The sequence below is a fragment of the Limulus polyphemus genome, unplaced genomic scaffold (assembly GCF_000517525.1).
Source record: "Limulus polyphemus unplaced genomic scaffold, Limulus_polyphemus-2.1.2 Scaffold7101, whole genome shotgun sequence".
Classification (NCBI taxonomy): Eukaryota; Metazoa; Arthropoda; class Merostomata; order Xiphosura; family Limulidae; genus Limulus; species Limulus polyphemus.
The window spans coordinates 7,341-23,154 of NW_013672711.1; the positions used below are offsets into that span (position 1 = coordinate 7,341).

At 37.1% G+C, this 15,814-nt stretch overlaps 1 protein-coding gene across 2 annotated transcripts in view; it reads right to left on the bottom strand.

The window, feature by feature from the left end:
• LOC106474347 (serine/threonine-protein phosphatase 4 catalytic subunit-like) overlaps positions 1-15,814 on the bottom strand; it is a 39,553-nt gene that overhangs the window by 5,268 nt on the left and 18,471 nt on the right. For both annotated transcript variants that reach the window (XM_013935040.2, XM_022402658.1), the window contains exon 6: positions 7,163-7,352. In XM_013935040.2, coding sequence (XP_013790494.1) covers positions 7,163-7,352 — 190 coding nt within the window. The remainder of the gene's footprint in view (positions 1-7,162; positions 7,353-15,814) is intronic.

Genomic DNA, 15,814 nt, shown 5'->3' on the forward strand with positions numbered 1-15,814 from the left:
TGTACTGCTAGATACGTCGACGACTGCTTCATCGTTACCAAAGACACTGATGAATTAATGAAGCTCCGACAAAACCTAGCCACTGACAAAACCATCAATTTTCTGGATGTACATATCGATGCCAACAACAGCACATACGCCATATATATATATATATGTATATCAGCAAAAAATGAACTGGATATACTCCTAATTGAGCAATACAAAGTAATGAAACATAATTTAAGTGGGACGTTACAGAACTGGTTAATTTCACTAAAACACAAATAACACATCTAAAGACTTTTAAACATATTGATAATTTTCTCCAAAAACAACACACTGATATTTTCAATGCCACATTATTTTTTGTATGTATAGTCAACATATCTACATGATTCCACATAAACCAGTTTGTTCCATTTTTTGGTGTATGAAAGGTTCATTCATTAAAAACTTTTGTAAGATTAATGGAGTGCACCTACCAAGGAAAGTAATTCTGAAAACAAATGGAATTACAGAAATTCTCAAAAGTTAACATTTTCTTACACTGAAAATGTATTTCTGAAAGGTACTTATCTCTTCTCACATAGAGGTTATCTTGATCATTGACTGCCTTCTCTAAGCTTTGCTAAAATAATTTTAGTAATCAGTGCACCAGTCTTTATACCTCACCAGTCTTGCTCCATTCCTGAACATGTGCATATCATGTGACTACTCTCCACCATTAGTATTGCACCACCTATAATGGCACAATTAGCTCCCTCTACTAGAATAAAAATACCAGTTTTAGTGAGGAGGAAGGGTGGGAAGTGTGTGGGAGAAGTACTATTGGAAATATGTTTTCAGTGTAAGAAAATGTTAACTTCCAAACTGGACTTACTTCATCTCACACAAAGGTTAGAATCCCACATTGCAAAGGTGGAGGGCTGGTATAGGTGCACAAAGAACAAACCAAGCAGAAAATGACAGGTCAGAATGAATGGGTGTGCTTGAAGTGGGGTACTACACTACTTCTGTAACAGGTATGCTCTTCATCTAAGATTTAGGAAAGTAACACAAAATGGGCAGAAAAGTAATGCTTACACAATTGTAAGAGCATTAAAAAGGTGCAAGCTGTATCAACATATAATAAAAAAGAAAATGTAATAACTACAGATGGCTAAAGCACGTGGACAATATTATTGTTACCCAACAGCCCCAACTGTAAGTAAACAGAGTGCTGTACATCAAGCAACTAGAGCTATGAAGAGGAAGTGAGCAAATGGTTGTAACTGGACAAACTCCCAAAACCATCATGAGATCAAGAAGTATGAGAAACCAAACCCAGCATTATGGGGTCTTGGCACTACCTCGACTCAGTTGTAAGAACATGTAAAGCTGTAACTGGTATTAGGGGCAAAATCATACCTCACTTAGCTGTAAATGCAGGGTAGGGAGATCCTGTATTCGTAATTACGAGGAGGACAAGCAGCATTTGTCCAACCATAGGTACAGAGCATGGTTGTCCCACTGCCAATATTATGAGGCAGATGCAACCAGAATTAACAAGAAGAGAAGCATCTACTTCACACAACTGTAGGAACAGGGCATTGTCATCCTGAAGCTGATACAATGAGGAGGATTCCACGTAGGCTGGCACCAAATAATATTGATTTTATTGGGGAATCAGTTTTCTCCTCTTTTCCTGAATGAATAAATAAGCATAAGTATAGTAACACTCAGGAAGAAGTTTCCATGGTCCACCACCCTAGCAACTGGGAACTGAGAGTGGTAAAGTCTCCCATGCTCCCCTCGAAGAAAAAGGGGGAGGGGGATAAAAAGACAGTGGGAAATCCGAAGGAACATCACACAGGAGAAAGTGTAATGGATGACTGTGTTTCTATATTTTGAAAAGCAGACCGAACCCAAGGGTCAGCAGGGATAGACAGAAATCTCCTTCTGAAGTCCATGAGTGAGGATCCGCTAAAGATATAATTACATTACAAAAATATAAATATACACCACCAGGGAAGCACCCAGTGGGCTTACAGAAACACCCCAACTCAACTTTGAATGTTATATAGTTACTGCATTTAGTGAGGTTTGAAACAAAGTACACCTGACCAAGGCAACACCCACCACTAGGTGGGATCTGTGAAGAAGCTTAGAGAAACTGAAATGAAAATATAAAAGAAAGGAAATGAGCAGACGTACCCCAGTTAAAAGCAAACAGGCGTGTGCAGAATCACCATGGGAGGAAGACGATATTCACCAGAGGAAAAAACAGCCAGATCATGCAGATAATGAATGACAAAGGTTTTGATAGTTGTCCACATACCAGCCTGGACCAGCTAAAGACATGGTAATGTGACAGATTTGAAGTGAAGAGACATTGTGGAGACAGCGACCTTCCATGGACAAGTCTGAATACACCATCCTGATGAGTTGATGAACCCAACCAGGGAGAGTTACTGGAGATAAATCATGGGAAACAGAAGTGTTCCAAGGAATAAATAGTCAGGAGTGTGAACCTCAAAACAAAGCAGTATAAGTCACATAACACCTCAAAGATTGAACCAAATAAAGAAGCCTATCTGGACTAGAACAGGAGTACAGGTGAGAAATCAAAGGTAAGGAAAGGGGTGAGAATAACAAACCATCTTTCCGGGGCCACATAAGTCTTAGGCAGGAAGGACCAGTCAGGATAGAGGATCACACAAGAGGAAAGAAAAAGGGAACAACAATATTAATGGCATAAATATCGAAATGATGGCATGCACAGGCAAGGAGAAGAAGGAAATAGGTCTTAAGGGAAAGATGGTACAAGGAACATGTAGCAAGTTGTTCAAAGGATGAATGAGAAAGGGCATAATGGACCACATTAATATCCCAATCTGGTATAATAAAGGGTCAAGCAATATGGAAGGAACAGAAAAGGAGGAAAATGACAGGAGAAGAGATGTTATGGAACCAAGAAAAACAGAAGGTGTTCGATAGGGCCACCCGATAACTAGGCAGTTGAAATGGACATGCTTTGATCAAGTAATCAGGTGAAGAAATGGGAAAACTGAGGGACAGGAGGGAAGGAAGACACAGCAACGAGCCCAATGTCAAAAAGTTGACCAATTCTGTTGGTAAATGGTCAAGGAAGAAGGTCCGATGGTTTGGGAAAGGAAAGATGCTACACGAGGAGTCAGTCCCTGAGCTGAGGCAAGGAACTAGCCAAGTGTGAAGACAGAGGTAAAGGCAAGGGACATTGCACAAGTAAAGGCCAATGCAAAAAGAACAAAGGAGACAAATATGGAACAACCAGGAGGATGAGACAAGGAATGGCCTGGATGATGGATTGAACTTTGGAAAGGAGTTGGATCAGAGGGTAAGCATTGATGTGAAGACCCACCCAATCCTAACTGAATGTGTCTACACCCAGAGCTGATGGGCATGGAATGGGAGACCAAAGAAAATGGTTCAAAGCTCTCAACAATGTTGATGTGGAGTGCAAATTCCTCTACAGATCACAGACTGGAAATCTCTTGAGAGTTGAGGAAAGTTGTAAGAAGGGAGTGGGAGGTGAAATGTCCTGAATGGGTGTAGACTGTGGCAGACCAAAAAAGGAAGGTGCTAGAAATATTTTCTTTCTCGTTATGGTAGGCCTCTTCAGAAACATGGTCAAGTGGATAAGGAGAAGAAATCACCAACCAAACATAGGACTCTCATCAGATAAAGTCAATCCCGTGTCCAGATAAGCCGTACCATGTACATTGTTGTCTATGGAGGGGGGGGGGGTATATTTTTCTGCTACATTAAATCTCAAAATCATATTAAAAATGTAGAATTTGGAAACGAAAGTTTAATTGAATGCAAAATTGTAGAAACAATTGCAAACAAACACAAAATTAAAAAAAAAATTGACATTAAACTTTAAAAAGGTAACAAAGCACAATCAAAACTGTAGTCACACTCAGAAAAATTACACATGTCTACACAATGTCATGCCAATCATGAAAGTGGGGATTAAGCAGGAATAATTTAGGAAGCTAGTTGTGCTTTATAGGTGGCACAATACTATTGGTGGAGAGTAGTCACATGATATGTATATGTTCAGAAATGGCACAAAATTGGTGGGGTATAAGTACTGGTGCATTGATTACTAAAATCCTTTTAATAATCCTTAGAAGGCAGCGAAGGATCAAGATAGCCTTTGTTTGAGAGAAGGTACATCTGTTTCAGAAGCTACAAAATTCCTATCTGCACTACTGGACATTCTTAATTTTGATTTGATACATTACAGGAAAGGTAACTAATCAACAGCATCAACAAGCTCTTAGGATACTTTAATTGAAGAATAGGATATAATCATCACTCTTATAATGCACAAATGAACCAAAAGTGCTGAACACGATTTTATGAAAAGGGACATGAACCATGGACCCTAGGATTCATAGTCCAACAAGATAACCACAAGCCCCTTCCCCCAAAAACTACATTCCTTCTGTTCAAAAGAAAATGCTATCAAACAGCAATATGTCAAACCTGCTGGTGTTGAAAAAAAATACCATATTACTTTTGCTAGCTATGTTTGTGTGTGTGTTTACATTTCTGAAAGTATCTGAGAAACAGGGATTTCATTTTTAATTTTCATCTGATCTAAATGAGAGAAGTTTAATTTGACTTTTGAAACCAGAGTATAAGGTAATGGTAATTTTATCAGTTAGATGGATTGTAATAAACTACATTTTGTACTGTATTTCCTACATAGGTAAAACTTTAATTCATTCAACTTTCAAAGAAGTAAATTTGCTTTCTCTTTACTCACAATTTTCTGCATTAATTATCTATTCTTCACACTTAAATCTTTTATTGAACAAAATATTTCTAAAAATGTAAAAATTACAAAGTTTATTACAATATTAACACCATTTGCAATCTCATCATTAGGTGGCACTTCAAACACTCAAAATATGTGCAGCAATTAAAAAAAAAACACACCAAACATCTGATACAGCAGCAATTTCTAGATGTGAGAGCTTATGGGAAACAAGTTATTTTTGTATTTGGCCTTATTTAAAATTAAGAACAAATCGAATAAACCACTTCTAAATGGATCAAACCTCTGAATCAATTAAGTTTAAACTTTGCAAAACTATATTGTACCAGGCTTTGAGCTTGAGATTTTGGGACTGGTAGATATTTTAGATTTACAAAGAAAACAGAAATTTGCAAATTATTGCTTTCAGTTTTATTTGCTCTGTTTAACAAGTTCCTTATACCACCGAGAGTTCTACATGTACACACCGAACTTGCTAAACCTAACTCACTAAGGATAAATGAATAGTAACTTACTTGTGTTAATTGGATTCTTTACAAATACTCTAGTAAATTTGATTTATCTATCATTTCAATATGGATCATTAGGGCTCAAATGCTTATCGACACTAACTTTTGTTTCAAGTATGATTTTCTTGATTAGGCTACAGTAATTCTTATTTTCAAGAAAAACATTTTAACTAAATCAAAATACCTTAACATCAAGACTTTTAACAAGCAATTACAAAGGATAGTTAACAAATATTTATGTAATAGAACAGCACAAACTTGTGACAATGAATTAATTACAAAACAAACATGTTACTGTAAAATATTTCCAAAACTGCAAAAAAAGAGAGAAGAAAACAACAACACTAAGGTAACTGTAACAAGAACAGAAAATATGTTTCAAGTTTCAATGTGGGAATAATACTGGAACACCTATAAATGGGTTCACACCATGTTAAAGCTTTTTTTTTTATTATTTGCAAACTTTTGATTCTGTTCCTAGGCTGTCATTAGGCTAACTACATTATTCAATTAACTTACAAACAGAATCATAAATCTGCAAATTAAAACAAAGTGTTAATGTGGTGTAGGATAACTTAAAGGTGCTTCAATATGTTAAAGTTTCACAAAATTAAAAAATTCCAACAAAAGAAATTAAGTAATCAGCCTTAAGTCAACAGAATAAGCTTTGATATATCTTTAAAAATATTTGTTAAAGATTTAAATAACGTGCTCTAAGATTAAAAAATAGAAAATAAGTAACTGCAGAAGAAAAATAAAAAGCATGATCCTTAGAACAAAAGGTTGACTGGTGTAACAGTTGCTTCAGTGACAATAATGATATCCAAAATCTACTGTAAAAAGTTTGAATGAAACAAATGTTAACATAATATAACAAAGTTTAGGGACAACATGGGACCTATTGGTCCATCTCGACTGTTATATCCTCTAAACTAAATTAAAATAATTTAAAAATCTTAAAGCCAGCCCTTATCATTCATATAGTTAAAGCTTTTTCTTAAACTCACTTAAAGTTACTGCCTCTACAACATCTGCAGGCAACCCATTCCAAAGGCCAACCACCCTGTTAGAAAAATGTCAACACTATCAATTCCTTTTACAATCTTAAACACCTCAATCAGATCCCCCCTAACTCATCTGTTTGCAAGAGAAAACAATCTAAGAGATTTCAATCTCTCCTCGTATGACAACCCCCTCCATCCCAGGCACCATTCTAGTAACCCTTTCCAACAACTCTATGTCCTTTCTAAGTTAAGGAGTCTAAGACTGAACACAATATTCCAAATGTGGCCTAACTAGTTACCTGTACAATGAAATTATAAACTCTTTAAACTTGTATTCAATATTTCTGTAGATACAACTTAAAATTCTATTTGCCCTACCACTAGCAACAGCACATTGCTTGAATGGTTTTAGAGACTGATCAACTATTACACCAAGATTCCTTTCCTTCATAACACTATTAAGGTTATTGCCATCCAAATTATACTTTACTTCAAATTATGATAACCCACATGCATTATTTTGCATTTATTATAATCAAAACCCATCTGCCATTTATTTGCCCAACTCACTATATCATTTTGTAAATCAGCAGCCTCCTCTTCACAGCTAGCAACACCCAAGACCTTAATATCATCTGCAGATTTAAGTAATTTATTGACTATTCCTTCATCTATGTTAACAGCAGTTTCAGGTACAGAAATGAAAGCCATAGAGTTTTAAGTTACAACAATGAAACTGCATATCTTTAGCATTAATTCTAAGTTAAAAAATAATGAAATCAACAGAATAAATCTTTAAAATAATTACTGCAGATCAACAGTGAAACCATAGACTGAAGAACTGAATTTGAATAACATACCTGTAGCAATAGTTAGGTGCTGACCAGACAGTAAGGACAGTTTCATTAAAGTGCCACTTGTATCCCTCCATTACTAACTGATGTGCCCTGCATATCATATCAATGTTATTATTAGCATTAAACTGATTAACAACATCACTCCCAAACAAGTAGCCTGCACCTCGAGGACTTACACCCCACCCCTGTGTGTCTGAAAAAGAAAAGAAAAAAAGTTCAACAAGTATTATTTATGTTGTCAATTTGGACATAAAAAATTATGATTTTTTTAATGTTTCAAAGAATCAGTGAAAAAAAAATTCAAACACATTTTTTCTATACTTTGAGTTAATGCCAACTTTAGTTACACGGCAGACTTTTTAACACATTTGCTTTAATTACTGTACAATTTCATTTTTTATTAACTGCCCTTTCCAATTAAACTCATATTTGAAAATCTCAATTTGCTAATATAACAGATTAGAAACCTTTAGTTTGTAGCTTTGAGTAGCGATTGTATTATTACATTTCAATTGAAATATTTCTGTTTAAAAACTTTTATTATGCATATAAAAATTAAACAAAACTGATCCACACAGTCTCAAAGAATGTGTTGCTTAATTGGATCATATCACATTACTTATTACTAAACTGTAGTTACTGAAGACATAGGTTATGGTAATAAGGATGTTAAGTAAACATGTTTTAGAGTGTATTAGAAAATATTTATCACCCAAAAAATTGCTTCAAGCTAAACAGAAATATTATTTTCCATAGCTTTATACATAAACCTGCAAAACTAAAATAATATTTAAGAAAATGGTATCTCAAAAACATCAATAAACGTTGTTTAAGTAAAGTTTAGACAGAAGACTGTACTTGACTGGAGACTTCTGTAGCCTGCATTGGCCTTATACATTTTTTGGATGACATTTTGAGGTGCTAGCATCTTTATTCATCAAGTTGATGAATAAATAAATGTTTTTCGTCACGAGTTGAACCACATGACACAGATTTACAAAACTGAATTGGTGCGTACAGAACTTTATTGGATAATAACCATAATAATAATAATAATATTTTATTTATCTAATAATAAATATATATCTAAAGAAAGTGTTGATTATCCTTTATAAGCTGAAACTTTTCAAACAATCAACACACAAAAAACATTCAATCACAAAATGACTAATGAATTCTTATTGTTATACTAACAATATGGTAATCCACCTGTAAAATAATAACTTTAATAATGACTGTAGTCATTTTGAATAAATGTTGTTTTACAGCAGTAAATAACTCAATAAAATAAAATAATTTTAGAAAGTCTGGAAAATCATATGTACATAATTACCACAGAAATAACACTTGTGGCCAAGAAAAATGTCTTACAATTATTGTCTATTCACAATTAAACTTTATATACAAAAATATATATCAATGTAGCAAAACTGCAAGATATGCAATCTGTCTCTCAAACTTTACAATAGCTAAGTCCCAAACAGAATGCATTAACAACACCTAGTCTTCTTTCAGGTTGAACTTGCTTATTTTAACTCAGTAACTTGCCTATGTCCTGACATTATAGATTACTGTTTTATGTGCTATAATCTGTTTTCCATGAATGACAGTTTAACTAGTTTAGATAATTCCCTGCTTTTATTAACCTCAATATTGTTGCTAAGTATATAATAATAATGCATGCTCATCTCATTTCTGTTATATCTTGTGACTAGAATGTTCTTTTGTTGTATAAATTTAGGTGACTCAAAGAACTATTATTTTATACCTGATGATGATCTAAGTAAGTCAGTCAAAAGACGAAGACACATTAAAATACATTTTATATTAATTTTGTGGTTTTTTAATTTATGCTAAAAGTTAACATTACTTTTACTTGAAAATGTATTTCAGAGATACTTACCTCTGTGCACCATTAAAAGCTATTACCTCACAACTGCCTTGGAATTTCCTGTGCATGCAACAAGCCTTAAACTCCCACCCCCTACATGTGTCTACATGTATTGCAGCAGCCTGTGATGTAATCATCTTAATGCTGTAGCCCTCCACTGATAAGAGGCCAATCAGTCCAAACTGTACAGGACACAAAAGAAGAGTGAAGGTAATAATTGCCAATTCCTGTACAGACAGGGCCAGGAAAAGCCATACAATCACATAATAACAGAAATGAAGGCTCAGAAGATGCAGGTGCCAAGCAAAGGAGCAACTGGTTAAGCTGAAACATAACAAGCCTTAGCTAGCTGAAGAGAAGGGCACGGAACTGAAAGACACGGCCATTGAGAACAAAATGTAGAATGGAACACAGGACAAATACAAATGTGACGGAAAGCATTTGTAATGACCACCTTGATTAAACACAACCTGGGAGTGAAGGCCCAATGTAGATGGAGTCCTCCAACTGGAATCGAGGAACAAGGAGAAAGGAATTCAGAGACTACAAGTCGATAACAGGACACCAAACCCATGAATTCATGGGATCAATGAAAAGATGGGAATAAAAACCCAGAGTAGGGTGGGATACAAGTTATATAGCTCCTGCTGCGAATAAAGAGACATCACACCCTGAAGATTAAAAAATTCAGAGTATCAATTGGAAGAGAAGAGAAAAGAGGATGATGAGAACAAAGAGGTGGAGTATGAAAGAGGAGAGAGAAGCGATGAGAAAGAATGTGCAGAACCCACCTAAGAGTCACTGGAGAAGGAAAAATACTGGAAAGTAAAGTAGAAGAATTGGGCAGTGATGGGACTAGAACCAAGAATCATTTCCAAAGATCAGTTAGTGCTGAGAGCTGCATTGGTTAATTGTGCAGGAGGATGGATGACAAAAAGAAGTGAGAGAGCAAGGATCAAAGATAGGAATTGCAGACTGTCTGTTCTGAAAGAGCACAGCCCACCAAGGAAGAATGACACAATTGAAGGTGGGATGCTGTGGTAAGGATCAAAGATAGGAATTGCAGACTGTCTGTTCTGAAAGAGCACAGCCCACCAAGGAAGAATGACACAATTGAAGGTGGGATGCTGTGGTAAGGATCAAAGCTTGGCAGCATACTGTACAGAAAGTTGCAAACTGCAGGAGGAGGGGAAGAGGAGGCTTGTGGGACTCAGTGTACAAACTCTGGACTGGAGAAGTGCAGAAAGCCCCCCATCCAGAGTTGAAGTCCCAGATCATGAATGGCATTCAGCATCTTTAAGGCTGAGGTCCTGACAGAACAATAGACCAGAGACCCATAGTCCAGTTTGGATTGAATAAGGGCACGATAGATCTTGAGCACAGAACATTGATCCACTCCCCAAAAGATGGAAGAGAAGACACAGAGGATGTTCAGTGCCCTTGTATACTTGACGTGTAGCTGCTTTATGTGAGGAATGAAAGTAAGCTTACAATCAAAGATAAGCCCCAAGAACTTTGCTGCAGGAACCACGGAAAGAACAACATCACAGAGACAGAGCTAGAGATTGGGGTGTAGACCCAGTTGGTGGCAAAAATGCATGCAAACGGTTTTGGAAAAAGAAAAGGTAAAACTGTTGGTTGTAGCCCACTTCAACAAGCGATTGAGGGCAGTCTGATGCTGCTGTTCAATAAACTTCATGTTCGATGACCTACATGAGATGTGAAAGTCGTCGACATTCGAGTCTGTTAGCAACAGTAGGAGGAAGTTCTGAGTGACAGCATTGATCTTGATACTGAAAATTGTGACACTCAAGACACAGTCCTGAGGGAGTCCAAGTTCCTGTGTGAAAGAACTGGAAAGTATCGAACCCAAACAGACTAGGTATCGTCTGTCGAGTAAAAAGTTCTGAATAGAAATGGGTAGATGGCCATGCAACCCATATGAGTGGAGGTCCTGCAAAATGCCATATCTGCACATAGTGTCATGAGCCTTCTCAAGATTGAAGAAAACAGAAACAGGTTGGGCAAAAGAGGGTTGTTTGATTCAAGGAACCAAACAAGATGAGCATTAACCATCCTATGACCTAACAGAGACAGAGTCAAAACAATTGGATGATAATTAGAAGGAATCTTGGGATCCTTCCCAGGCTTAGAGAAAGGAAGGACAACAGCCCGACACCAAGAATAAGGAAAAATGTTCTCCTGCAAATCCAGTTAAAAACAACCAGGAGATAGGCAGGAGAGAGATGGCATAGCATCTCATAGTGAACATCCTCAGGTCTGAGCGATGTACTGCTAGACTGATAACGAGCAATTTTGAGTTCCACCAGTGTAAGGGGGTGATTATAGTCATAGAGATGATGATGGCCAAGAAGACAGGGGAAGAAACAGTGAGTGCTGGATGCACAAGAAAGGCTCTCACAGAGAGTATCGGCAATGTTCTGTAAATCAGCAACTTCCTGGCCAATGGAAAGGGAGTGGGAAGATTACCTCCCACTGCCCTTCCGAATCTTGTCCCATATGACTTTCGAACTGGCGGTAGAAGAAATGCTAGTTGTGAACTTAATTCCCAATTCCTTTTGGCTTTGGCATCTGTTACGTATTACAATTTCAAATAGCCTAAAACTGAGTTAAATTGTAAATTAGCTTTAGTAGTTAAATAAATGCCGATATACACCCAATTTATGATTGACACATACAGTTTTATTTATTTTTTAATACAAAAAAATTTTATAATACAAAAAATAATACAATTTACAATAAGAGATATTACAAATAGTAATTACAAACAATGATTTATATACAAAAGTTTTACAAACTTACAAACAATATTGAGTCTTCTTTCTGGTCTGAAACTTCCTTGATGTTTTATCAAGGGTTCATGATGAGAATTAATTTCGAGTTGATGTAGGTACAATTCACTTAATAAGGAGCTAACTAGCTCTGTAGTCTTTCCTGATCACATAGCAATTTTTTCCCCCGGTGAATTTAGATAATGTTTTTGTAAAAATACTAATGCCAATGTAAATCCACTAAAGTCGATTGGTTTATAATGTTCAAAATTTATAAATATTCCTGGTCAAATACCTGAAGTTTCCCAATTAATAATCATTATAACAATCACAGTTATAGCTTCTGAAGTTTATAGTATACCAAGTATAGCAAACCAATAACAGATACTGTTTTTTTGTGCATCGCGTTGGTTATATTTATAGGCATGTGGAGAGTTTCTCAAAATTTCAGTTTATGTGACAATATTGATGTTACACTAGTGTTTATGTACATACATATATTGTTGATTCTTACACTTGAGAATCTTCTACAACTTTAGAGAATAGGCGAGAATTTCGCAATACATACTTAACAGTACAAGTTATGTACATTTCTAAATATAAATTTAACTTAAATAGATATCAATATTAAAATAAATATATAATAATAAATCCATCACATGTCTGACCTGCCAAGCATGGGCACAGGGTCACTGGAAAGTGATGGAGAAAGAGTGGGATACCCACAAAAAGTATCCCAGGTGCATGTTTGAGCCTTCTCCTTCAAGCTGATGACCACCATGGAAAAGGATATCATGGGAAACATGTCAAGGTTTTACGTATAGAATGAACAGCTGCTTGAATGAAGTAATCAGTTACTGCCTCTATGCAGTCATTAATAAATGGAAGACTAACAACAGCAGGATCAAGTTCCGAGAGAGAGGTGAAAGAGAGGCAGTTGGCACTCGGTTCGGGTGGCATCGACCACAGCCAATTTCCCTCAAAACAATAGGAAAATTATCACTGCCCCATGGGTCACTGCTAACCCTCCAAGAAAAGCGAGAGAAAAGTGAAGGGGAATAGATAGATAGATAGATCAGTGGCAATAAAAGACTGACTAGGTGCATGAAAATAAGTATAAGAACCAGTATTGAAGAGAGAAAGGTTGTGATCTGAGAGCATAGGGAATGACCCCTCCCATCAATATCAGCACCACCCGAGAGGGGGATTGTGTCCATTAAAGTCTCCCAGGATTAAAAAGGGAGATGGCAACTGTTCCATCATACAACCCGTCATTCTGGTATAGAGAAAACTACCAAAAGGTGACAGGAACGGCAGGTTTCAGGAATGTTTTCTGTAAGGAAAGACACATGGCATGATAGGAATAAATCAAGGCCTTGATGTCATCCAGATTAGAACAAAAACCTCGACAGTTCCACTGAATCAAAGTTTCCATGTTTACTTAGGTGGAAGAGAACTGGGCGGAGAACCTTTGTTTATGACCACACCATTTTTCATTGCTAGAAAAAGCTCTGTAGACCTTCTAGGATCCTGCCCTTGGTCGAGCAGGCAGATCTCTGTCATTAGATTTAGATTCCAGCAACTGAGGGCACGAACAAATAATCATTCTGCATCTCGGAGCGAAATACGATGGACCCAAGCAGACACCATAAACTGGGGCCAAAGGAGGTGGACCCAGGCAGTCAATAGAAGGAATGGTGGAGACAGAGATAGGAGTAGACATTGACTTGTCAACTCGGTTATCCTATTGAGGGCAAAAGACTCTGCACATGATGCAAAAAATACTCTGATGGAGGCACAGAAAGGTCCTTCTGCACTCCCACTGTAGTAGTGGAGCATAGTGCAGCAGCATATGTCCGAGATGGAGTAGGGAAAATAACTTCTGAGCTTCAGGGTAAGAAACGTTAACAGTTTTTAAATGCTGTACCTCATTCTCTTCCACCCACTTGGAAAAAGAATGAAAGTAAGAGGGATTGGAACCATTACAATTAATGCAATGAGGGTCTAGTTGAAACTTGTAGGCATCATGGTTTTTGCCACCACAATGAGCAAATGTCACATAACTATGACAAGATGCCTTTGAATGACCAAACCGCTGACACTGAAAACACCAGAGGGTTAGGAATATATGACCTTACAATGAAGATAACCTGCCTTGAGAGAGGCAGGCAGACGTGGAGATGTAAACGTCAAAATGGTAGGCAGCATAGTTCCATCTTTATGAGTAGAGAAATGTCACACTGCAGAAACTCCTTGGCAGAATAAACCATCAAGGATCTCTAACTTAGGGATGTTCTTCAAATCCCTCTCAACAATAACTCCTTGTGAGGAATTCAAAGTAGCATGGGGAGTAACCTCAATGGGTATATCCCCAATGGCCTTTGAGTTCAGGAGGAGTTTACAGTGTTTTGTTGTAGATGTTTCCACCAAGATGTCCCCAGAATGTAGCTTCTTAACTGACTTTGGAGAGCCAGCAAGTCCCTCTCATCCCTCCTGAATATAAAAGAAGGAGACATTTGTCCTAAAGGTTTTTCTGACAAGGAATGCAAAATAAAAAAACAAGGTACAGGAGCAAAATGAATTGAAGATCAGAGTCTGCAAGGCATGGTCATTTACCAATGAGCTGAGTTTTTACTATTTTATTTTTTTGAGGATTTAGAGGATCCATAATAAAAGGAGAATGGTTCAGTCCTACAAGAGGTTGCACTACGATGTCAAACAAGGACACTGCAGCAATGCCAGGGCTTCAAGAGCAGCATTCCCAAACACCAGCATCAAACACAATGTCCACAACATCCATTGATAATGCCCAACACTGGTACTCAGTTGACCCTAGCCCAACAGGACCAGCCAATTGACCCTGGGGAGGTCAACTGTCTATAAGAATTTAAGGCCAAAATGGTGTGTTGCAGTGCCCCAGACACCACTCAACCACCAAGATCCTCTCCTCCCCTTCACAGGTCACAACACACACAGCAAACATGTGGGTGGATGTTCAGATCTCAGAGGAGATAAACTGGAAATAAAGAACCTTCCTTAGGAGGTCCCCTCACCATGTACAGGAATTCACCTCAGGGGTTCTCATTAGGGAGAACAGAATCAGAAAAAAAAAAAAGGCTGGTGATGGAAGAGCTGGCCAAAATTGTCAATAGGCAAGGCAATTTTCACAGATGGCAAAGAAGAAAATTACTAGGTATCTGAACTGGAGAAGAAACTGGTAGAAGGGAACCAACCACCTGATGCATGAAAGGGTGAACATCATCAGTAAACTCGATGGTACACCATGGTTCACCACACCCAGTAAAGAAAGCTAAGTTATCCACAACATCAAAAGCACCTATCCACAGAATGGAATCTGAGACACGACACATGCAGGTATGTGCTCTGTTTAGTGAAGGGATAACAACTGAATGCGAGGTCCATGAACAGATAAAGTGACTCCAGCCACCATTGAGTCAGTTGGAGAAAATGCCTGAAACGGAATGCCTAGGTCTTGGGACTGTTCTTTTTTTTACCTATTAACCCTATCACCCTGGGTATCCTATAATGAGCATGACACAAGGTTTTAGTGTCTTACATTCAAAATTTTATTATAATACTTTTTGTTTATGTTCTACCAATTAGAATAGCATAAAATCTTAGCTAATAATCTATATTTTAATAGTATACAAGTTTTAAGTTATTAATTCTACAAGGGAATATAAAAAGATCCTGAATTTCCAATAGTGTGACTCACATGACACATTTTATCTCAGCATATCACCATCCCTATTTTATCCATCACCCCTCGGAAATGTATGAAATTAAATGCAAGTTACTCTCTATAAAATCGTTATTGCTCAGACAAACCATAATTTTTATAGTATTCAATTTTGTTTGGTTACAGAGCTATTGAATAGAAAATCAGCCCCCCCCCCTGCCACACCCACCTGTCACATCCTCTCTTTCACAATTCATTGATAGTTCTCTTTT